The 25,636-nt window shown below is 40.3% G+C and overlaps 4 protein-coding genes across 8 annotated transcripts in view; 2 read left to right on the forward strand and 2 right to left on the reverse strand.

Moving 5' to 3' along the window:
- Positions 1-8,266, forward strand: part of Unc-115a (actin binding LIM protein Uncoordinated 115a) — a 66,940-nt gene extending 58,674 nt beyond the window's left edge. The window contains exons 16-19 of one of the 3 annotated variants that reach the window (XM_074107101.1): positions 235-304; positions 3,933-3,977; positions 4,422-4,642; positions 5,055-8,266. In XM_074107101.1, coding sequence (XP_073963202.1) covers positions 235-304; positions 3,933-3,977; positions 4,422-4,642; positions 5,055-5,168 — 450 coding nt within the window. In that variant the 3' untranslated portion in view covers positions 5,169-8,266. Of the gene's footprint in view, positions 1-234; positions 305-2,754; positions 2,773-3,932; positions 3,978-4,421; positions 4,643-5,054 lie in introns of those variants that run through there. The other 2 variants (XR_012452903.1, XR_012452902.1) reach the window with 2 other exon arrangements.
- A 420-nt stretch (positions 8,267-8,686) lies between these two features.
- On the reverse strand, positions 8,687-16,626 carry LOC141442192 (uncharacterized). 2 transcript variants are annotated; one of them, XM_074107104.1, is made up of 5 exons: positions 16,561-16,626; positions 15,691-15,819; positions 14,045-14,189; positions 12,420-12,556; positions 8,687-10,098 (listed from the first exon to the last, which is right to left on the reverse strand). In XM_074107104.1, the coding sequence occupies exons 2-5, from the start codon at positions 15,782-15,784 to the stop codon at positions 10,037-10,039; spliced, it is 438 nt and encodes a 145-aa protein (XP_073963205.1). In that variant the 5' UTR covers positions 15,785-15,819; positions 16,561-16,626; the 3' UTR covers positions 8,687-10,036. The 2 variants fall into 2 exon arrangements, with proteins under 2 accessions (XP_073963205.1, XP_073963207.1); XM_074107106.1 differs by lacking the exons at positions 8,687-10,098; positions 12,420-12,556 and adding an exon at positions 12,565-12,972.
- Positions 16,627-16,922: 296 nt separating this feature from the next.
- LOC141442191 (mitoferrin-like) overlaps positions 16,923-25,636 on the forward strand; it is a 45,631-nt gene continuing 36,917 nt past the window's right edge. The window contains exons 1-2 of one of the 2 annotated variants that reach the window (XM_074107102.1): positions 16,923-17,039; positions 23,386-23,471. In XM_074107102.1, the coding sequence (XP_073963203.1) occupies positions 16,923-17,039; positions 23,386-23,471 (203 nt within the window). Of the gene's footprint in view, positions 17,590-23,385; positions 23,472-25,636 lie in introns of both variants that reach the window. The other variant, XM_074107103.1, reaches the window with a different exon arrangement.
- Positions 17,613-18,326, reverse strand: LOC141442193 (general odorant-binding protein 69a-like). Its single transcript, XM_074107107.1, has one exon. The coding sequence runs from the start codon at positions 18,229-18,231 to the stop codon at positions 17,821-17,823; it is 411 nt and encodes a 136-aa protein (XP_073963208.1). The 5' UTR covers positions 18,232-18,326; the 3' UTR covers positions 17,613-17,820.

Raw genomic sequence — 25,636 nt, forward strand, 5'->3', positions numbered from 1 at the left:
TTGAAACATGAGGGTTGAATATAAACCGGCACGTGAAACAGTTCTTTTTATCAGTTTTAAAAATATTTTTACTATAAAACTTACATTTTTAAGTTGAAATGTTTTGAATTAGCTTAGGCTCGTTTTATTTTAATTTTAGTGTATATAGCTTTAATTAGGGAAGTTGCAGGTAAGTCAGATTAACACGTTTATTTTATTATTGTCTATTGACGGATGTTTTGACGCATGTTACAGGGCGACTTCACATTTAGCGGCATGGGCGACAAGACGCATAGCACGGACTTCTCCAGCGGCAAGTCAGACAGTGAGTACACCCTACTTGGCGCCGTGCTGGCTCGGTGGCGTTCGCGTCGTCTCCAGTCTACACGTTATATGCAGTATTTAATACGTTTTGTGCTTCGAGCACACTGGCATCGATTGAGAACCATGCATGATAGATTACTGTTCTTCGACAACGGACCCAGAGTCCCAGATCAAATAAATTGTATTGTGGCTTACTTATGTACTGGATATACATTTATGGATAGGATGGTCATTTTGACATCCCTGGGAAGGAAAATAAGAAAGTTTAAACGCTGAAGATAGAAAAATTTACTGTTAAAAGTAAACAAAACTGATATCGAAAATACAAACTGAAATATAGATGCATAGAAAACCAGAAAAATAAGACCAGCGCTTGGAATCGAACCCAGTCCAGTTGTCCAGTGGTGGTGTATGCTGGTGCTATACCATATGCTGGTTTAATCTTTCTGGTCTTTCTATGCATCTATATTTCAGTTTGTATTTTCGATATGGGTTTTACGGGATGACCGTAAAAGTAACAAAAAATAATTGGAATTGAAATAAAAGATACAAAAAGATTCCAAAAAAACAATCTTAAACAAAACTGCGTGCAGAGTTTTTTGAAAATGCGCATTTGCCACGCCCAGGGATCGAACCTACTAAAACATAAAAATAAATCACACCTTACACTTTCGTGACATAAAATGACCAAATCTCCTGCTAACATGGGAAATAAAATGAAAGGAAAACCATTTAGAGTAAACTATCTTTTTATTTTATTTTAAGTAAACATAGGAAGTACAAACAAAAAACTTTTGATGCAGTTTTGTTTCATTTTAAAAATAAAGGAACGGTTATTTTGAGTAAATTTTACTATCTTCAAGTATTGAGAGTAATTGTGAAGAAATTAATGAAGATTGGAGAAATAATTTCTCATTTTATTTTTATTGTTAATTTCTCATTTGACTTGTTGACTGTTTCCTTAAAGTTAACGGAAATAAAAAATAACACAGTGTATAATATTCAGCATGGTTTTCATTCCATGCCTCCTAGTAATCGGTTTTTGCTTGTTTCAATCTAATCGAACATATTGAAAATTTTATTTAGATTGAACATTTATTCTTTTCATATAAATTTGTGACATGTACACTTCGTTAATAGATTAGCTAGTATGATGATCGTGTGACAAGCAAGTCACGTCCAAACCAACCGCCTTACTCTGAATGTTTGCCAAAGATCAGTCTAATCTTAAACTAAGAGGGAATTACCAAAAGGACACTATTCATCTAGAGCCAATGACGGGGGAATTTGGTGTGCATCTTCTTAGTTCATAGCCGATCGTCGGTACATTTCCATGATAAGGTCGCTTGCATTAATATTGCCACAGCGGAGCGTGCAAAAATATGTAACACGTCCTATCGACCCCAGAAATAGAATCTTATCAGATATTTATGCACGGTTTGTTGTGTCAGACATTGGTGCTGTTGTTGAAAGTGCGGCTAGTAAAGTGTGGTTGGTGTGGCCGCGGCTCGTCCGAATGTTTGCTAACAAACGTTTGTCTGTAGTTCGCTCCCCGGACAGCGGCCAGCCTCGACTCAGCCAGTACCTCAGTCCAGTCTTATAATACCGTAGTCGGCACGAGCTTCAGCAGAAAATAATAACCCGTCCTTTATACGTTCTCGCAAAACGTAATTAAATATCGTAGCCGACGACACTTTTACTCTCGCTAAATAGCTATATATTTAAATGCTGTCTCAATATTTTGAAACAGATTTACACTGTAGTATTTTGTTTACGAACCAAGTGAAAAAAATGAAGTTGCTTATGATGACAAACTGTATTTCATATTGTTTTGTACTTATTACAAAAATATACTGGAAATATTAAAATGTTCATCAGACTCATGGTATTACATTGGAGTAACGTTCTCTAGTTTCGGGCGTATTGTTTACTGTTATTTTTTTCTGGTGAAGCCAAAAACATCTAATCATTTTTATCACTCAAATTGTTAGTAAACATTCTAGAAACACCAACTTTGCAACAAAGCGACCCTTTGTCATTGTAACAAACACTGCTCACATAATTATCTAATTACGTGTTAATAAATAATCATTATTCATATGTACCTTATGGCCTGATGATCTAAATCATAAGACTTCCATTTTTTACATAAATTGTGGTCACACTACTCTGCAATAATATATTTAAACATTAGTCTTGCTACTTTTTACGCGTATCTTATAACTTTTAGGGGCTGTTTCACCACCCGTTGGTTAATTTTATTTGACGGATAAATGTGATGCCGTCTCCGTCTATTAGAACAAAACAAACAGAGACGGTATCACATTTATCCGTCAAATAAATTTAATCAATGGATGGTGAAACAGGGGGTTAGTTTTTTATCTTGTAAGTAATTGATATTATAATGGATATATTATATTGAAGCGGGGTTATTTGGTTTCCCGCGCTCAGTGCGGACGGACCTGTGCAGTAAGTAGTCCGCTTCGCTTGCGCACGCTGAGCTTGCGGCAAGCCAGAGCGAGACAGATACATGCGGCACAACCCCGCCTCCGTCCTACATTTAGAACCATTGATTTCTCCTATCTCCTATACTAAGTCGATCATTGCTTTTATGTATTAACATATTTCATGTTATTTGAATAGATGTCGCGCGGTTAGCAATAATGGCTATGATTATTATTACGCGGATTATGATCTGTTTCATTAAATGAAAAGAAGATTGTCATAGCCCTGAAAATATATCTAGCCGCGTTTCTATTTACTAGGGGTATTTTGTGCTAAAACTTAGCGAAGATGTAAGACTCAGAATTCATGGCAAACACCTCTTTTTATCTTCCTGCCTGCATAGCGTTGAAACCAAGACTAAATACGAATGCCTCAGCACTGGCTAGTCCTAACTCAAGTCATCTGCTAATACCTTGTATCTTCCTTGAATTTGTATTTTACTTACTATACTTTTACGTATATTTTGTTTATTTTATAAACATTATTGTAGAGTCACTTCAGTCATCACACGCGGACACACGGGCTTCCAGTCAACACTATTTGTTTATTTGTAGGCATGTTATGCAGCTCCAAAACTCGTTATAATTAGTCTGTAAAATAAGTCTAACCCACATGGTGTAAAACAATATACTGTGAACAAGGTTGGTAGTTATTAAGATAATGATCTGGATAAAGATATTTATCGCGTGCTGCCCTATTTATTTTTAATTTAATGCGTATTTTTACAGATACGTTAAATATTTCGAATAATATTAGAATGTTTTGATAAATCAGTTTTTAACGTTCAATAAGTATCAAGTATGTTTCTACAACCTCGCCGAACCATTGACAGTGTTCTATTTGTGATATTTTGTAATTTAGAATTTGCCAAATAAAAAAAGGATTTTAAAAAGACATAAGTAATCTTATTTAAAATATAACGTAATCGGTTCTAATTTGGATGCTGAACGAACTACTTTTTAGTTATTTAGTTACCACCTTTTAAGTAGGTACTTGATAAATTAAAATCTTTAGCGAGTTTTGTGGCTGCCCGCATCACGGCTTGGCCGCTTGCTTACCAGTTCCGTAACCGCCGTACTGTTTGTTTCTGTCAGTTTTTAACTTAATCTCGTGTCTGCTTTCAGTTTCTGCCGGGTCCATTACTGACGTGGACAGAAGTGCTATGGTGAGTAAGCGTTGGAAAACGAGTGACAAACTGACTAGTTATATGCGACAATATTTTTGTAGCTGTTCCATAAAAAATCGAATGATGGCCCATTTTGGTGGGTTAGATGTAGGTAGCTGGACATCTGGAATAACACATAGACTACTTTTTATCCTGATATTCCCACGGGATAGGGATAAAATCTCAAAAAACAGTCGCTAGGTTTAGAGTCACGAAATTTGGCATGGGTTTTATAATTTAACGTCAGTGAATACCACGATGTAATTTTAGGGAATTCCCACGAGAATTTAATTAAATCCCGGAATTTCAATTCAACTGCTGTTTCTAATAATTTACGCGTGCGAAGCCGCGGGTAAACGCTAGTAATAAATAAATGAATAGCTTATTGAGAAAGCAAGATAAATACGAATGTTTCGTTTACTAGTACACGCACACGGGCGGTCCGGAGCCGACGCTGGCGCGCGGCGCGAGCGCGGCGCTGGGCGCGCGCGGGCGGGCGGCGGCGGCGGGGGCGGGGGCGGGGCGGGGGGGCGGGGCGGCGTGCGGCGCTCGCTGCCCAACATGGCCACGGGGCACCTGGTGCACGAGCCGGCCAAGCTGTACCCGTACCACCTGCTGCTCATCACCAACTACCGGCTGCCGCCCGACGTCGACCGGCTCAACCTCGAGGTGACTACCAGTACCATGCACCATCAGCCAAATAAGTGGTCTATCAATTTTTAAACAAGTTCCTATCCAACGAATATGTCGCTAAAGACGAACTTCTATTGGCATTGTTTTATGACAGTACGATTATCAACCTTAGTGTGGTAAGACCACATATTTGGCTGATGGTACCACGGCCACGCCGGAACACTCGTAACAACAAGCATGCCGCATGCGCGACGCGCGAGGGTGCTGCCCAAAACATGCCCATAGTGCTAGCAGCTGCACGTCCAACTTGATGATCATTAGCTCAAGGTTCCATTTTGTTGACATATTGATTTTAGATAAAAGATTATTTCAAAGTAGTCGCGATAATGTGTTTCCGTCTTATGAAGAAGAGTTTGATTAGAGTTGACGTGAATTGTTGTTGTTGCAGCGGCACCTGTCGGACGTGGAGTTCGAGGCGTTCCTCCAGGTGGCGCGCCAGGACTTCTACCGCCTGCCGCAGTGGCGCCGCAACGAGCTCAAGCGCCGCGCGCGCCTCTTCTAGGCGCGCCCGCTCACACAATGGGCGCGGGAGCGGGACGACACGACAAACTACGGCTGACTTCACTTTCCACGTTTCAAAAGACGAAAGACTTTCTTTAGTACCATTTTTAGGATTTTTCGATAGTGAAGTCGAGGAGTTCCATTTGTAGAACGGCCTCTATGAAGGCGGCCTTCGGCCCGACGACGGCGGTCGTGTCTTGTTTTATTTCAGATAGATATCGATTTGATATTACAGTTTTTTAATGATTATATACGAGTACGATGAGAGATAACGTGTAAAATCTGTTTCGCATAATTTTACATTAACGACGCGTCGCAACTGCCGCGATGACGTCACTGCTAATCTTGAACGCGGCTCTGGTCGTATTTTATTTTTATCCTATTTATTAATTGTAATGATGATATTATAATAACTTTCACATAATAATATATTTGTTTAGTGTCGGTGAGTGCTTGTTTGTGATCAGTTCATAGAACTGGGCGATGTGCCGTGAGCTGCGGCTGGTGCTGGTCGGCTCGCTCGCTCGCTACACTTGTGTGTTCGTCCCGAGTGGCCCCGGGGGCGGGGGCGGGGGCGGGGGCCGGGGACTCGCCGAATGCTGATTATAGCTTGTACAATGGGCTGGGCTCCGTAGTCGGCAAGTAGTGAGTTTACTTTGAAGCGGATTTTGCCTATTAACCGAGGGAGGCGAGCTCGAACAATCTCTAATAATAGATTCGGCGCTTGGCGAGCCCCGGAGGTCCACGGCTTGAGCGGGAGTGTACGCCGTCGCTCGCGCCTCTGCCTCTGCCTCTGTCTGTTCCAACAGGCCTTTGCTCCCGTGGGAATAATTAAATGTCCAGAACCATGTAGTAATAGTAATGGAGGCAGCGAGGCCGGCGCCCGGCGGACGCGCCCGCGCCCAGCTGACTAGTGTAAACGATGCCTTTATAAATGGAAATATATACGCGAGTGTTTATTTTAGTGAGAACCAAATATATTATATTGTAAGATGATAACATATTTTTTCGTTAGAGTTTTAGTTCGGGACGTAGTCTAAGCATACCTTCGGTAGGATGTTTTTTTTCTAGTTTTATTATATTTTATAGGTGTAGGCGTAGGTTGAATATCGGCTTGAGCGTGTGTTCGTGTGTGTGCGCGCATAATACAGTTGGTGCGAGGTGCTACGGGAGCGCGGCGGCGGCCGAGTTAACCGCTACGTATCTATTTAAAGTCTTTAAAATACCACCTTTCCATAACTTAACTTATTTTCGTACACACTATGTTTACTCTGACAATTACATACATAAAGAAAGAATCCTCTTTCGCTTTCAATTAATATTTAATACCTTTATGTAGTGTGACCCGCAGCTCGCCCGGCCGCCTCCGCCGATCGCGTATTCCCGAAACATGTATTATGTTCCTAAATTCATCTAGAAGTGTGTGTGTGCGTGTGTCAGAGTCAATATGCCCTATGACGTCATTGTTGTTAATTTTATTGTAGGCAGTAATTTATTTTTGAAACATAGTTTTTTTTTCAATTAACGGCTTCGGACAGCTAAGTTAGTTAAGATAAGGTTAGATAGCTTACAAACAATTGAATCGCCTAATTTTGTTACCAGTACTTGCGCTCGCAGCCGGTAGGTGTCGTACGATTTATTCCAATTTTTATACGTCATTTTTGAGCTTGTAATAATATACCACTTTATTATTCCCCCTTTTAAAAATCAATCATTCTGCTTTCTACGTTTTCTTGTGGCGAGCATCTACTTTTTAGGTACTTGGCAGTTGTGCTAAATAAGGGATTTTTGGTTAAAATTTACTTCAGACAACGCTATCTTTATCTGTACAGGAATAACGGGATTAAAGACAATTTCTTACTTTTTGGATTATAATTATAATAGCAGGCACTCGTAATTCCACTCAAAAGAGATATCAAGCAATTAAAACCTAGTCTTCGTGCAATTCTCGTAAGACGCTTTAGAATCAACCGGATACTCGAGTGGATCGGCAATTATTGCTCATAATATGAGATACATTGATCTTATATTCCGTCGTACTAATAGCCCAAACACGCCATATATTCTGTCTGACTATATTCTCACTGAGATTAAAAACTGTTGAAAGTACCTATAGCTCAGTTAGGGGGTGGTGAAGGTCGATGTTAAGAAGCAATAAGTGGCCGCGGCGCGTCTCACGCGCGGGGAGTGGCGACACATTCGTCAATTAACGCATTTACTGCCAGCGACGCATATATGCGTTTCGGAACTTCGCCCAGTGCCGCTGTCATAATTTTGCATACATTTTGAACGCACACGTGCGGCGGTGGCACTAATGGAAGTGAGGTGGCAGTGAATGCGTTAAACACACTATTTGTGCGCTTTGTAATCCAGTGTATCTGCTAAGCTAATTTGACAAATGTTCTCCCTATGTTTGGGTATTTGCCGTATTTGAAAATATAAACGGATGTTTAGAATGATTTCAGTGTCGATAGAGATTTGTCGGTTTACCGTTGGTGCCTGCACATTGGGTGGAGACTTCCGCATAATAGACTAGAACGGGTGAAAGAGGAACTAAATGTTTACAAAAGTGTTACAAACTGTACCAACGTAGAAAGTGGTGCCCTCCATTAATTTCTAGCCTTTTATGCGGGATTCCGGTATTACAATAAGAACCTGAGACACTTTTGTTTTCTGGTCGCCATCCTCGACGCGCTTGTAAGTTTTAAAATACCCATAGTAACAAATAAACTAGATGTATATAATTTATTTTGTAATATGCTTCTGTATTTATATAAATATAAGAGATAAACTTATTGTTTTCTTATGGTCTATGGTGAAGCGAGGTATGGTGCATTGGTTGTTAATGTGCACGCGCGCTCCCGCGCAGACCGGGAGGGGGGGGGGGGGGTTGTACCGGACCCTTGCAGCGTCGACTACAAGAGCGACTTTCTGTTTAGTTCGCTAATGGTATATTCGAGGTAAAGCATGAACGTTGGCAGCGCCGAGGCGGCCGCGGCTGCAAGGGTCCGCCTCCCGCTGCACACATTACACTTCGATAACAAGTGATTGCAGAAGACTATGCTTTTGAAGTAATAAAATTGCATTTCCGATTATAAATGTGTTTATTTATTTGTCTCCCAGTTAAATATTGTTTTTTAGTTTTCCGCAGGTAGATAGGTATAGACCGCGCGGCAGTTTAAATGGCTCAGGGAAACTGGTGCGGGGTAAATGGCGCATGGGTACAATCATGCTCAAAATCTTTTAACAAAATAATGTATCAGAAATATTAATGACACAATTATATTTTAGGGAAGTAATTAAATAAGACAGTATTTATTTATTTTAAGACTTTTTACAAAAATGCAATAAAATTTAATCATGTAAAAAACATTAGTCAAATTACAAATCACAAATTATGAAAACTATAACCTAGTCTAGTAACTAAGATAATGTATAATAGATAGAAGAATACACTGCATGTTGTTGAATAAATTGTTGCCAATTTTTCCTCTAATAACGTGGTGGTTTATCATTTATTAAGGTTTTTTTGCAATCAGGTGTAAATGTTGAATAGGTGTTGCCAATTTTTCCTCTAATAACGTGGTGGCTGCTGTTTTACCCCAATTTATACTAGTGCCATCCACGAAGACGCGTGATTTTGTCAAAATTAGCCATTAATGACATTGTAATAAGAACCACGGCGTCATCTTGAATGACTCTACCTATAATTAACCCACGATTTCAGTTTTTTTATATATATATATAACAGTTCACGTCGTAAAACATTTTTCTGGATTGCCCGGTTAATTAAAACTTTATTTTTCGCCATATTTTACACTACGACGTAATGAAAATAGAATTAATTAAATCTGTGCGCGACAGTACGCAAGGGAACACAAGACGCATGAACGGAGCGCGGGCGGTGGAGAGCGACTGATCAACCAATAACGTCGGCGTCGATGCGCACCCGCCCTTCACTCCTCTGCCCCCGCCAAACAGACCGAAGAAATGGCTACTGCGCATGCACCTTCTACTTTTCCCGTGCAATCTTGAAGCGCACCGCGGACTATGCTTAAGTTATCTTTGGATGTGGACGCTGTGGTGCAGCTCATTGCAAGCTTGAACAGTTTGTATGGGAACATATTTGAGCAAGAGCCCGCGACGGCCAGAACTTTGTTATTTTATATAGGGTGAAAGTAAGTAAGTAAAGTACAATTCAATAGAATCTGTAAATTTTCAACATATTTAAATTAAGACACCCTATCGTGGGCACACTTGATTATATATGTCCCTGTTGTTGCAATTATCATCTAAAAGGAATCAAAAAAGAATAATAGTCACATCACAAAGCCTTTAGGCAGCCCGGTGTTTATATTAGTAGGCTGGAAGTGTCTACAGGATTGTCAGATTCTATTGAATTGGAGTTTAATTGAGCAGTGTTTAACGTATTATATATGTATTTTCATTGATGTAGATGATTCCAATACACGATGTGATGAAATCGGTTCGATAGTATCGATGGAGCTAGACTTTCAAAAACTTAGGTATTTGTAGAATTATTTTTTTCGTTTGTTTTTCGCACGTGTTGTTGATGAATTTAAATATTATTTTTATTTTACTGAATCTTTACCTACATACATACATAAATACGCTCGAAAAACATAACCCTCCTTTGGGCAGTCGGGTAAAAATACAGATATAATAGGTAGGTACGTTAAACACTGCTCAATTACTAAAGTCAATTTAGGTGTGATCAGTGTTGCTATTGATTGAGCTACACCTAAGCTCGGTCGAAGACAGAACTAGCGAAAAAGAAGTTGGTTGCGCGGTCGTGCTGGTCGTGGTGGTCGCTGGTCGTGGTGGTGGCGCTGGTCGCAGCCGGCGGCGTCACGTCCAATAGCCCATGACGTTGTCGACGCAATACTGTTCGAAAATATGAAAATTGTCGTCTGCGAAAGGAAAAACGGGTTAAACAAACAGCTCAACAACTGAACGATGTTGGCTCTCTGAGTAGGGTTGCCATAGGTACATCCGGATTTTTGAACCTTTGTCCGGATTGCGGTCGGACTTGCCAGGTGTCCGGATTTTTTAAAATGACCTCATTGAAAAAAAATCAACATTTGTTTTCATGATACATTTATTGCAATTCACCCCACCCCTCATATCCAATCTAAATTCTAAATTTAATCTTTGGTATCTAGACGTTTTCTTGGTGGAAACGCCTGTTTTTCAAGATCTACAGTAAATCATCGAAAAATTTCAGATATTGGTCTCACTTTAAACTTCACTAAATGGGAAATGTATCTGCCAAATCACTAATTTATTGAATCAGGCGTTACTTTGCGGATATCAATGAACTAAAATAATTTCCTTGCTCACCCGCGACCTTACGATAGCTAAGCTTATGCAAAATATGCTTGTTCATGCAGTTCCTCCACCTCCACACTGTAAAAACACACACAAATCACACAAACCCATCTATCACCACCACCACACTACACTGACGCGTTTCGAACTCAACCAGAGCTCATCTTCAGAGTGACACAACCGTACACCATGCTACCAGTTGTTAGACTAACGAACCACAACCACCGTTTTAATTTGTCACTGTAACTCCCCAAGTACCCACAAATGTTTTATGAAACAAAACAAAACTACCCACAAATTATTAATATTTTTTTTTTAACCGTCCTTCAAAACTAACTTGATTTTTATTTATTTACTGTCAAGGCATGTTTTATTAACTACCATTGCTGTAGTTTCAATCTAATTTTGTTATTTGTTTTCAATTATTAATCAAATAGCATAACACAACGGATAACTAATAATAATAATCAACATAACTTCAACATAAACAAAAATTAATAAACAATAGTTTTAATTATTAATCAAATAGACCAGGTATGTTGCTAATAACAATCAACATAACTTTAAAAAAAACTACTTTTCTATGGGGTTAATTATTAATCAAATAACATAACACACCAAGTAGGTACTAATAGTAACCAACATAACTTAAAAAAGCTACGTGGCTACACATCAAATCAAGGAATGTCCGGACTTTTAGGGTGATGTCCAAATTTTTGTCAGGACTTTTAATTTTTTCATTTGGCAACCCTATATCTGAGGCTCTTCCGATGTAAAGTTGCGGCTATGGAACTGGAGTTGGATAATTAACTTTGCCAATCAAATCAATCAGGAGTCTATTCAAACATACTCAGGGGCTGTTTCACCATCCATTGATTAGTGTTAACTGACGGTTAAATGTAATGCCGTCTCTATTTGTTTTGTTCGAATAGACGGAGACGGCATCACATTTAACCCGTCAGTTTACACTAATCAATGGATGGTGAAACAGCCCCTTAGGGTTGTCTGGCAGGGGGTTGCCCCCTTAAGGTGATTTTCCACCGGCGAGGCAAGACGAGACGAGGAGAGACGAGAATTGAAATTTGTATGGCGGGCGCGCGAGAATGCATACAAATTTCAATTCTCGTCTCGTCTCGCCTCGCCGGTGGAAAATCACCATTACAAGGTGTCTGGCGCTATTGGCGGGCACGACATCAGCGCCACCTACCGTCTGCAACTTTGTTGGCTCTGAGGCTCTGACGTTTTGAAATTTCATCGCGACATTGTGACAAAAATCAAAAATATCACGTTTTAATTTATAATACAAAATTACTGTGATACCGTGATTTGGGTGGAAAAAGAGCGGTGAATTCATTTTTGGTCATAAAAATTAATCGAGGTAAGTAAAATCTATGCAAATAGTGTGTTTTATTTTGGTTATGTCAGGGTTTGTTTACTTCATGTTTAGTTGTACTTTTACTATAAAACACAAAGACTACTTTAATGGTTTCTTTAAATATAATAGTAAACATATAATTTTATTGTGCTTGTATCGCAAGTAATAAATTAATAGTACATTGTGTCTTAAGGGCGGTAAACAAGGAATTGTCATTCATTCAAGGAATCTCAATAGAATTGACATTGAATACGCATATGTGGCACATGTCTACATTAGAAATCAAACACACAAACAAAATACATACATAGACGTACTTAGGTACTTTTGTGCTGTCACAAAAAAAGATACAGTAAACAAAATGGTAAAATTATGGAAAAAATCGTTGTTTTAAGTTATCACAAAACACCTTGGGCAGGAGGACTATTAATTGGTCCAAAATATGTTGCACATGTACCCCTAATCATATGGCGCAGATCTGCCAGACACCTGTGTTATAACGTGGAAAATAAATTTGTTTTTACTCACAAGGAAGCATTTCAGAAGCCGTTGCACCATATTCACCGAAGGGGGCATATTCGTTGCATCGTTGGTGCCTCATCACCGAGCACGCCGATTCGTGAAATAATTTTATTTTGTCTAAATGAGTGCAAGTGATGTCGGACCTGCGGAGTGCAACAGTGAGCAGAGGCTGTATTGTATTGCCCAACGTTTCGGGCGCTCGCGATCGCAACCAAATTACAGTTTTGTCTGCGAAAAGTATCTCTTACTTAGTAACTTAGTCTGTGATGCGAAATCTGTCATTTGATTGCGAATACTGCGATCGCGAGCACCAGAAACGTTAGCCAATACGGCCTCGGGTCATACATGTGTTAAGGGCGATAAGTAAGGAATTACGAACGAGAGTAGGTATATATTATATTCAATTCAATTCAATTTTTGGGAATTATAATGGCCCCATCGAACGATGCGATGATTCCGCCAATGTCGAGTTTGGATAAGACACTGACAGTCGACTTCAGATCGAGTACGGTACAGCTTGCTACAGTCCTTGTTCGGTAGAATACTAGCCACAACCAATCTAAAACAAAAAGTAACCACCTGCCACCACTGAACAACCCACTACAGTAGGTATAGTTAGACGCAGTTTAAACTACGGGATAGTTTTTATTTCAACTAAGGGATTGCAGGGTTATATACCAAAAAAAAGAAGGGGGGGGGGGAGAAGTAAAAAGGGAATCGGGTTTGGATTATAATTTGATGTTATTTTTCAGATGATGAACCCCAGACAGTTTCGAGTCAAGATATACTCCGAGAAATTTAACTTTGTCCAAAGTAGCAATCGCTTGATTTTCTATACTGATATTTATGGGTAACTCTTTTACAAGTAAATCTAACAGTATTACATTTGGGGACCGATAGTGACAGACCATGGCGATCTAACCAATCTTTTAAGTATGAAAGAGCTGTATTTAGACTTGACACGCAGTCATCCAGCGAGGGAGAGCTACTATACAGGATATCGTCCGCATACTGCAAAATATTACAAAAGCTATCAACTGAATATTCTAAATCAGACGTATCTAGAGGCTGTATAATAACGGACTTAGGACCGAGCCCTGGGGTAGGCCCTTCCATACAGGTCGAGATGGAAGCGTAGTACCATTTACCCGGACACATATTACAATCGGTTGTTCCGTATTCCGAATGTGGGAGAAATTTATAGATTTTAAGTCAAGAGTCCGAGCCAGTACACCACTGCTGTACCTACTTCATTCGAAACAAACAAGTCTTAGTGATCTAGAACTAGGTACTTAGTCAGGACCCAACCAAATTCGTGACCGGCTCTAAAATTTTCAGTAATGGGTCGCGACTGTTGAATTTTCATGTATTGCATAGGTACATTTTTGCTGTCGTGTTCGACAGAACAAAATCCCAAAGTTGTCTCTAAAAACAAAAAAAAAAAACCCTTAGTTTGTTATGTACGACGTATGTACCTACCTACAGTCAAAGAAACTGAATCTCACGTACCAGGGTCGAGCCTTTGTCCTACTAATGTAATGTTGACATCCGATACATTTGACAAATAAATCATAGGGAGATTGCTTACGGAAAGGTTCCACCCTGGTAAGTGATTCAGTTTCCTCGATTACCTGATGATGTCCCAGCACTCCATGAGCTGCTTCACGCAGGAGGGGATGCCGACCTCGCCGCGGTGCCGCACGTCAAACTCGAACGTCATGTTCTTGTAGAACAGCGTGGGGTCCTCGAAGGACTGGCCCGACGCAGGCGCCGCCACTGCGTCAAGGGCCAGATAGATGTAAGAAGTCGTGCTATACCCTCAGAGGGAGGGTACAGACCGCCCGCGAGCTTGCATCTCTTGAGTTGCTCAGAATTTATGCGTGAAACACTTGAAATTTATTTGATTGTGAATTAAAACATAGTGAGGAAAATGCTAAGCAGTTACCGATCCGCACTGCTCTTGCATGGGATCTACGTGGTGACGAGGCCTTTCATTCCCAGAGGAGCCTAGTCTCGTGTCCTAAGCTGCAGTAAGACGCATAATACTTATAGGCCGAGATGAGACGTGTAAAAAACGACCGGCGCGAGCTTTTTAATTTGTGTGTTGTTGTTAGCCAAATTCTTACGAATTTTTAAGGAAATCCAGCTATTCAATTTTAAACCCAGTAACCCTTGTGTTTGTTGAACTGAGAATCTCCCCCCTTACCCCCCTTCTTAAACTGCGCGTCCTCTGCATCGGAATCAAGCCGTACAGAGCGCACGGATTTGTTGCTTTGTATAGATTTCTCCGGCGCAGAAATGCCGATCCAGCGCACCAAGTCAACAAATCCGTCCTACGGCTCGATTCTGTTGCAGTGGACGCGCAGCTCTAACTAGTTTACACTCTTGCTTGACAAAGTGGTCGCGGTCACACAGAATATAACAAGAATTAAACAGAGAATAGATAGTGTGGGGGGAGGTCTCTCCAGGCAGGTGTTATGCCTGGGGACCGAAGTCCGAAGGACGAGCGTCGGAACTTGTATATATGCGACCGCGTTGAGAAACTTCGATAGCGCGACGTAGAACATGGTCGGTTTTTCTATTGTTGTTCACTTGATGGCGCTAGGAGTCGCTACATCAGCCCCCCTTTTTACACCGGAGGTTGGCGTGGAGTGCGGTGCAGTCTGTGCGTCATGTGGGCGCTTGCAGGTGCCAGTTGCTTGAGTGTGTTGCTCGGAGCCTTGTTGGCGAGCGTTGAGTTGAGTTAATATTGCGTTGAGTTGCGTGAGCTGCGATGAGCTGTGGTGAGCTGTGTTGAGTGAGCTGCGGTGAGCTGCGTTGAGTTGAGGTTGTCACACTGTAGACACCAGGCACCAGGCATATATAGTTACATGCTAGTGGTGCACGGTGTGGTTAGTCTGGCCTGCTGTGAGACTGCGTCTACGTCTTGGATGTCTTCGAAGAATGCATTTGTATCTATTGTCGGGGTCACCAATGTGGGGGGAGGCTCCAATAGAGAGATCTGTCTCCAGGCAGGTGTTATGCCTGGGGACCGAAGTCCAAAACGACTCATTAATGACAAATTTTGACAAAATCACGCGTCATCGTGGATGGTACTATTGTAGCGACTCCTAGCGCCATCTAGTGAACAACAATAGAAACTCCGATCATGTTCTATATCGCGCTATCGAAGTTTCTCAAATGACATTGTAATAAGAACCACGGCACGCGTCATCGTGAATGGCACTATCTATAACGATATAAGTACTAAATATAAATTAATAATACAGATGCTTACAGAAGACGACGAAAGCCCCAGAAAGGACAAGAAGAAGCGACCGGCTTTCCATCGCGCCGCGGGCACTCTGCTGAGCGGCTGCGGAAGCGGCCATTGAAGTACTGTCTACTTCCACTGAAGGCTAATTAACTAAATCGAATTTAATTACATCCAGTAATGAAGTTAGCAGCTTTTAAAATCTATTGGCGTGTCCGCGATCAGTGATAGGATAAGTCGGTTAGCATACGTTAAAGACTCAATTTTGTTCTTTTAGTGCAGGCAGCGGTTCCCAAACTTATTCCGTCTAACGCCCACTTTGAAAATCAGTTATTTTGTAGCGCCTCTCATTTTTTTTACCTTAAAAACCTCAATAACATATTAGTCTCGCCTAATGAAGGCACAGAGGTGAAGATTTTTTCTGGGTCCCCTTACCGCCCCCCTCTAGGCCTCCAGCGCCCACAAGGGGGCGTTATCGTATCGCCCACTTTGGGAAAGACTGTAGTGTGACTGGGAGTTTCGAACTTCATAGAATACGGTTTCATTATAAGTATCCTAAGTACAGCCTGCGTGCGGTACGAAAGTATAGCGGAGACCGTTAACGTTTGTCTTTTGTCACGTCTTGTAGGCTTTTTTAAATCTCGATTTAAAGCTTAAACTGACAGTTCTTGTATGGATCTGACAGGATTTAAGACCACTTAAACCTAGATTAGAAAACCTGCAAATGGACGTTATTCATAATCGATATACACATATTAATTAGCATTTTATCTTGATTTAATTATTTTGTGGCAATTATTTTATTTTACAATCATAAAAGGTAAATAAACCTAGAAATAAATTAAGGTTTAGTGTGTTCAAAGGTGTCTGCTTTTAAATTTTAATTTTACTTACCGATTTTGTGAATCGGAATCGCGTAGGGGACACTTCACTAGTGACCGAATGATTGCGAATAGAATGAATGAATATCAAGTGGGCAGCTGCTTGCTACTGCTAGTGCTAATCTAGTACTGAGTGAGTGAGTGAAAGCAAGTTAGTTAGTTTAGTTTAGTGTATCTGTGGAAGTCGGTCGCGCGTGTGCCTGTGAGGTTGCGAGTCGTATGGAATCAATTTTGATCTAAATTTCAAATGACTTGTAGACGAAAATAGTGCAGTGAAAATGATATTGCTAATTAGGTAGAACAAACGAAAAAATCAATATATTTGAACCAAATCAGTGTTTTTTTTGCGTTAAGTGTCAGTATTCAGTGAGTATTATGAACTTTGAGGACTATGAAACCCTGCCGACCCAGAACCCCGTGACACACATGACTGCCGGTGCAGTCGCGGGGGTGATGGAGCACTGCATAATGTACCCGCTGGACTCTGTGAAGGTGAGCCGCCTCGCGTCGCCCGATATAGTTCCTGACCGATTTTCCTATTGCGTCTCGACGACCTAACCTAATCATAATGACATTTCCGTCGGCAGCCGATTACGCCACCGGACCGCAACCAGGGTTATGTAAAGGCGCTCGTCGCACGATTTGCCAGATATAAGACCACTCGTGCAATCCCCACCGAAAGAAACATCTATTTACCAATATAAGTTTCGCTTTCCTTGAAGTTTAGTTTTGTTATGATTTTTCCTCAACGCGATTAGTAATTGACAAACCTTTTCATTATTCCCGAGAAGTGTCTCGTTGTAATCCTATTGCTATAATATAACGCTTGACTGTTATAAAATCATTAAACTACATATGGAGTTGACAATATGTCAGTCCTGTTAAACGCGTATAAATTGCACAATTCCCGCGTCGTTACTCCAATTCGCGTCGGTTGTGCGGCATGTATGTATAGGCAACACGGGCCGCGAGCATGGTGAATCAAACGGCGACCTTGAGCGGGAGCTTTTTGCCTCGGTCTTGCAGTTCGCGCGATCTAAAGGTGATAAGTGATTAACACAGTCATACTTATAATTCATATTTATTCAACATCAGTTGTGATCTGTGCACAGGTTTTCATTTATCTAAACAGCCATACACACGGGCTGCATGCATATAGAGCATCAATATCATGTAAATAAACTAATTAGGTTAGTTAAGGTTGATACTCTTGAGTTTTGAGTTGTTGCAAAAAATATGAACGTTTCTGCTGTTGTGACGTGAATAAATAGGCCTAAATTAAGAAGTATTCTGCCTTGTTTGTCTTCTGCCAGCATACCTGAGTAAGGAATGCGGTGTCACAGTCGTCTGCTCCTTTCTGGGTGCCGCACCCTCGCAATGTATCTCCATTTTTCTTGGCCATGTCCTCAGGCAAGAGAGCAATTACTGCCTCTACATCTACTTCTCCATCAGTCAACATGCCTGCGGTTTCCATGATGCACTTGATGTAGCATTTCAGTTTGGGGTCAGGCATCAAGTCTGCTCCGGCATTAACTTTGTCCACTAAGCTCAGGTCTACTCCGGTTTCCTCTCCGCAGTTGTCATGTAACATCTTGGCCAGCTCTGCCATCTCATCATCCATGCAGTTGGCTCCCAGTACTAATGCCGCTACCATAGCACAGCAAAGTACTCTGTGTCCTGACATTGTTTTTCTATTCTATGCTATTACAACAAAATGCTTGAGTTGTAAAGTTGTAATGTTGGTGCCAGGAAGTGACAGTGTTGTGATGAACATTAAACGGAGCGATATCTTTATATAAGAGGCTCTCAATGCCAGGGTTTGTGGTTATCACATATGTTTAGCTATGGACAGGTAGATGATGAAATTACACAGTTTAACATTCTGGTTGATTATTAAAACCTTGTTTGTGTGAATGGTGTTTAGTCTCGTATGTAAACTGCAATTTTTCCTTGCTTGTGTAAAGTCATTTGAGAAAATTATAGCCTAGTTTGACTGGAATAAGTGTGTGTAGATTTTTTTGTCATCCTCGCAAATTGACTATTTAGTATCCGCATCACATGTCAGGTTTATTTGTTTTGAGGTGTCACTTCGCTTAAATACTAAATGATACTCAATGCAATCTGTATAATTTCACAAATGTCATGTCAACAGAAAAACTATTTTTTACTGCTTATTCAGCATACAAGCGCACATATAATTTCATTGACATTGATATGTTTTGTTATTTTGCTTGTGAACATTGTTGTTTACTTCTACATTTACGTGTTTTACTATTAAATTGCTGAGCCTAGTTTCTTAACTTGCAGATTAACTATCAGGGCATGTTCCACAATAGTAGATTGTACAACAAGAGCATAAAACAAGCCATTTTACCCAAGACATTCAGATAGCCACATCGAGGGGTAAATGGGTTTGCTGCTTTTCACTTAGATTGCGAGGAAATGAAAAAGCAACAGTGGAAACAATAATTCACTTTTTATGTACCATCAGCCAAATAAATGGTCTATCAATTTTTAAACAAGTTCCTATCAAATGAATATGTTGCTAAAGTCGAACTTTCAAGTTGACAGACACGTATTGGCATTATTGTTTTTTGACATGCAAACGATTATCAGCTTTAGGGTGGTAGACCACATATTTGGCTGATGGTACCTTTTACTTTTTATGCATTATTATATTGATTTATTTTTAGTTTTATATAAATTAAAAATTATTTAAAAAACATGTAGAATCTTTTTTGTTTGTGGCTGTTGACACCTGATTACCTTGGTCACTTAATGGTATTGTAGTGAGTCTTTTATTGTATGCACTGGAGGTGATGGCTATTTTTCCAATATTTTTTTTACAATAAACATTCAATATTGAGTGTCCAAGCACAGCGGTGCTGCCTTGCATCATCCAACAACATACATGAACTTTACGAGTATGAGAAGTGAAAAATATCTTTTTAACCCCCAATGCAAAGAGAGGGGTGTTATAAGTTAGACCGCAATGTGTATCTGCGTGTGTGTCTGTCTGTGGCACCGTAGCTCTTAACGGATGGACCGATTTGAATGCGGTTTTTTTATTTGAAATCAGTTTTTTCTAATTTTTCTTTTGTGATGGCTATTTTGTCCAATATTTTTTTTTTACAATAAACATTCAATATTGAGTGTTCCAAGCACAGTGGTGCTTTTGAAGTGTAGTGACACCTCCTAAGCGGCTATCAGTTTCCAATTAATGATACAATATCAGCATGGCTCCAAATGATTAGTAATCTTGTTGGATAAGGCGTTAATACTCATCATAAACAATGAAATTCAGATTTGATTGCAATGTAATTGGCACTGGTGATGGCTTAGCTACATTCTAGAAACCTATAAGGCCTAGATTATATAATCATCAAAGACACTTTTTTGTGGTTATTGTATGGCTTACATTACACATTCCTGTGGCAGCCAAGTCCAGTATGAATGAAATATGATTCTGATTGAATAGAATTTTTGGGCCAATGTGACTCCATCCGTAGTTTTGTTTGAAATTTTATTGACAGAAAATCCAACAGCTGTAGACCATTCACCAGTTCCCTGAGATAACTTTTGCAGTAAGTGCGGTTTTAATAGTAGAGGCGCGGCCGACATAATCTTGACCGACATAATTATCACAAACATTCCTTTTATCAACTTGATAACAAACAACTACATTTCCTCAAAAATGGTGCTACACTTCTAGGAAAAGAATTGCAATATTTTCTTATTGATTGATCAAGTGATTCTATTGCCAAACTTAAATGCCTATTGTATGCTAGTAAGATACTGGACACTGGAGTAAAAATAAGCTTTCTCTATCACACTGCTAAAAGAAATATGAAGAACCTGCAAGCAAAAGGGAAATGCAATACAGTACAAGTAACTATTTAACTAATAAAAGACGGTGTAAGCCATTGCCTTGGTGGTGACACTATCACGGCTGCAACGGCATTTTTTTTATAGTAAAGACAGTCTGAAAACGAACATAAGATTCACCTGATGGTACAAAATCAACTAGAAGTCGTTAAAAATATTAGTCGTTTTAGGGTTCTGTAGCCAAAATGGCAAAAACGGAACCCGTGTAGTTTCGCATTGTCTGTCCGTCCGTCCGCGGCTTTGCTCAGAGACTCAGTGCTAGAAAAGCTGTAATTTTGCACAAATATATGTAGCAACCATGCTGACAAAATAGTACAAAAATATTTAGAAAAAATAATTTTTTTAGGGTACCTCCCCTAGACGTAAAGTGGTGGTGATTTTTTTTTTCTCATCCAACCCTATATGGTGTGGGGTATCGTTCTATAGGCCTTTTAAAATTATTGGGGGGTTTCCAAGACGATTTTTGGATTCAGTGATCTGTTTGCGAAATATTTAACTTTAAAGTGCAAAATTTCCTCAAAATCAAGCTAAATCTAAACTGTTGGGTGGAAAAATTTGAAAAAAATCGGTTTTTTTTTTTATTAGACTGGATGGCAAAAGAGCAAGTGGGTCTCCTGATGGTAAGAGATCACCACCGCCCATAGACACCTGTAACACCAGGGGGATTGTAGATGCATTGCCAACCTAGAGGCCTAAGATGGTACCTCAAGGTAGTAAGTATATCTAATTTACAAGGAAATCTATAACAGCAGTTTTCTGGGGAATTATTAGTAGTTTAAGAGTAAATAGCACGGCTATTATAGCAGCCTAAGGTATAAACTAAACTTGAAAGATTGTGTACAAAATACGAAATCCTTAGAAAAATATTACCTACTTGATTTTTTCGTAATGGCTACGGAACCCTATCTTGGGCGTTTCCGGCACGCACTTGGCCGGTTTTTAGGGTTCCGGAGCCAAAATGGCAAAAACGGAACCCTTATAGTTTCGCCATGTCTGTCTGTCTGTCTGTCCGTCCGTCCGCGGCTTTGCTCAGGGACTATCAATGCTAGAAAGCTGTAATTTTGCACGGATATATATGTAAACTATGCCGACAAAATGGTACAATAAAAAATAAAAAATACATTTTTTTGGGGTACAGTCACCAGCATTAATATCTGCCATAGCGGAGAGTGCAAAAATATCTGACATGTCGTAAAGTGGGGGTGATTTTGTTTTTCTCATCCAACCCTATAGTGAGGGGTATCGTTGGATAGGTCTTTTGAAACCATTAGGGGTTTCCTCAGACGATTTTTCGATTCAGTGATTTGTTTGCGAAATATTCAACTTTAAAGTGCAAATTTTCATTAAAATCGAGCGTAGTGGTGGTAATGGTAGGTGGAAAAATTTGAAAAAATTCAGGATGGTAGTAAGTATTGATATACTGAACTTTCAAGGAAAACTATAACGGTTAAGTTTGCTTGAGAATTATTAGTAGTTTAAGAGTAAATAGCAGCCTAAGGTATAAAATATACCTAAACTATGGAAGATTCCGTATAAAATACGAAATCCTTCGAAAAATATTACTTAATTTTTTCGTATGGCTACGGAACCCTATTTCGGGCGTGTCCGACACGCTCTTGGCCGGTTTTTTTTTTATTAATCCCTCGCAGGTAAACAATATGAAAGTATGATTCACTTTGTGGTAGCATTATCTAAATTCGCGGGGCCTGGAAAAGGGTTAGTGTTATTGTTTACAAATATTATTTTTGCGCATCACACTTATTGCGTCTCAATTTGTCATCGATTCAGAGGGCCTACTCCGAAGTTCGAAAATCGAAGTTCCTATTGTACCGTCCCTCTCACTCTCGTATTAAATAGTATAAGTGTCAGAGCGACCGAACGACACGAACTTCGATTTTCAATTTCGTAGTAGCCCTGCAGGATCTATACAACGAAGTGCAAAATTCGAACTTCGTACCTTGCTGACGCTTAATATTAAGTATCAAATATACGAGAGTGACAGGGACGGTAGGATACGAACTTCGATTTTCGTTTCTTGTAGTAGCCCTGCTGTTCCGCGTTCATTTGCGTTCCACAAGCTTCTACATTCGGGCGGAACACCCAATTACCATTATTACAAGTAGGTAATTGTTAAGTATTAAGAAAAAGCCTTTTTAGCCTTAGTTAAGTCGCCAGAGACGTCGATTAGTTTGTCCGACACTTCTTTTATAAACTTTTTTGTGTCGGACGACCAAGGTACAAAGCAAGAAACACACTGACGGCGGAGGCGGAGCGGTGCGGCGCAGCGCGGAGGCGGTACCGGTTGTAATATTCGAGCTAACAAGAAAGAGGCCACACAGAATACCGCGCGGGAAATAAACGTGGCGCGGTATTCTGTGTGCCCTCTTTCATGTTAGCTCGAATATTGCAACTCCGCCTTCAGTGTGTTTCCAGCTCAAAGGCAATGACCGCAAGCGCTTTAAAAAACAATTGTCCTTAAAAAAAGTATATTTGCGGCATTTGACGGTTTGAGCATATCGTCTGCAGCAGTCCCTCCCTGGCTTCCGCGCATAGCGTTACGTACGGCTGCCCCAGATGCCACGGCACCAATGTACATCCGTCGGGCCTCTTCCCGTCCGCAGCTACGCAGCAGAAAGACCTGTAGGCTCTAGGGTCGAGCCGAGAGCCCAACGGACTAGATCGTTGAGTTTCGCGTGTGTGAACAAACAGCCGGTACTAAGTTGGCAACGTAGGCCGTGGTAGGTAAATCAGAAACTTTAGAGGTGCGAGGACCATCAGGCTGCGAGGCCATAGGCGGTGGCACACGTCTTTGCTAATGATATTTTTCCAGACAAAAGCTTTACCAGGTATTTTGGCACATCTAATTGCGTTGCGTACGGCGCATTTTGGCACCACTCCCGCCAATTTCTATGAACTTTGATATTTAATTTCATATGTGTTTGTGGTGTTTCAGACGCGGATGCAGTCTCTGCGGACGGCCAACAACAGCTCCATCACAGAGACCTTCCGGCACATGGTCCGGCGGGAAGGCGTGCTCAGGTATACCTACGCCCCAACCCTACATGACACCAATGTGACCTATATTTGAATAACTACTGGGAAAACAGTACAAAGTACGCGCACACAAAAGGTGAACCGACAACCAACTGTGGCCTTCATTGCTTATCGCAGAATTGATGATGGTTAGAATTTAGAAAGTAGGTGAAATTGATTTTTCAAAGTAATCACAAAAAATAGTTTGTTTATAAATTATCGCCGCACGGCTCGGTTCGAAAAATTAAGTTTATCAAAAAGATATGAGGGTTGTTCAGTTTTAATTATTCCGAATATTAGAGTAGCAAGATGCAGCGTTCGACGAGCCTCCATTTTAAGAAGTTTGCCCCTAAGCTGTTAAGGAAAGGAGTCACGTAAGAGCGATATAAAATATCAAAACAAAATATAGCAAAGGCGTTTTGCAGGCGTTGGATTGTTTTTTTAGTGCGAGACAATAGACAATCATGAAATACTGTATCAGCATAACTGAGTTTGATTGAGCCCGTCAATGAAGACTCCCAGGTTTCTGGCCTCAGCGACACAGCTCAGGTAGTCACCTACTATACATACTCGCGGATTTTGCGCTACAATCGCAGAAATTAGTTGCTTTGTACCCAGCACTAAAAATTTGGACTTTAGCGTGTTCAGGAATAGACTATTTTTTTCCGACCAGCACGCTACTCGACTGAGATCCTGGTTAAGTTTTTCAACAGCTGTATGAGCACTATTTGGTTTACAGGTCACATAGATTTGTAAGTCGTCGGCATAGAGATGGCACCTACAGTCCCTAATACTCTCTGTTATGTCTGCGCTGTAGAGTATAAATGAATCGGACCAAGTATCGAACCCTGGGGAACACCCCTGACAACTGGCTGAATACTAGAGACAGCAGCCCTTCCGTCCCTATTACAAACTTGTATTTGATGACTACGTCCGCTCAGATAACTGACATGTATGATAATCACGCGTTTTAATAAACAAGGGTGGTCACACAACACTACGCAGAAAGAAGAGTCAGTCAGTTATCTCCCCTCGATTCGCGGTAATATATCTTCGGTTCGTTTTTAGACTTTCTGGCTAGGTACGAGGGCTGTTTGAGAAGTCCTTTTAAAAAGTCAGATTTTTTTTTATGACGGTACGAAATTCAGATTTTTTTCATGGTTGTGAAAAATTAGGAAGTGATCACAGTCAAGCAACTGTAAAATGACAATTTCTAGTTTTTTTTAGCTGATTTTTTACAGTATTCTTGTGAAAGACTATGCCGTCTACTATTAATGTCATTTTTTTAAAAGGTATCATAAATAGTTTTTTAAAAGGACTTCTCAAACAGCCCTCGTAGAAAGACTGCTTTACGCGGGAATAAGAAGAAGAGTTAATGATAATTGCAAGCTAATTCCTTGTGCATATTTTCCGTATTCGCCTGCCGTGTGTTTGACTCAGTAGAAAAAGATGTACAAAGTGCCAAGCACAGCGAAAACCAGTAAGCACACTGATTCATTGGTTCTCAAAGTTAGATTACCACTACTACTTTGAGTTTTTTTTTTCTAAAGCTCCACCTTTTATTTTAATTAAGTACAATTCATAATCTTCTCTGAACATTATATTGCCACAGGCTCCTGAAAGCCTTCAATGCCCGGAAGCAGGCTTTATCACCCATGGTCAGAACCTAGAGCTATGTGCTAGTCGATTCGTTAAATCTAGTGTAAATTTTTAAATAACAACGTGCTCAGCTAGTTAAAGTTAACAAAAGTGACTGTCATTGTGGCAGGCGCTGTAGAGCCATGTCTTTTTCCCGTTATCTCTTATCAGAGTACGTGCAGCGATACCGCCGGTTCACAAGCGGCGTTGTCATCTTGGTGCTGGAATCAGCTGACGACCGCCTCTTGAGATTACAGTATCTGACCGGCAAATCGTGACCTCTGCGCCACGGGTCCGATGTGGTTAAACAATTCAAAGTCGAAATATCTGTATTCAATTTAGTATTTATTTTATTATTCAAAAAAAAACTACCACCGGTTCGGACAAACCTCTGTTGAGTTGAGAAGAATTCGGCAAGAAACTCAACGAGGTATATTTTTTTAAAACAGATTTAAAATATTATTATATCATATCTATACATCACAAGTATTTAACACAACTTTATTTTTTAACAGTAGTTCGCTATTTGAAGG

Source organism: Choristoneura fumiferana, chromosome 25 (assembly GCF_025370935.1).
Source record: "Choristoneura fumiferana chromosome 25, NRCan_CFum_1, whole genome shotgun sequence".
In the NCBI taxonomy this organism is placed as follows: domain Eukaryota; kingdom Metazoa; phylum Arthropoda; class Insecta; order Lepidoptera; family Tortricidae; genus Choristoneura; species Choristoneura fumiferana.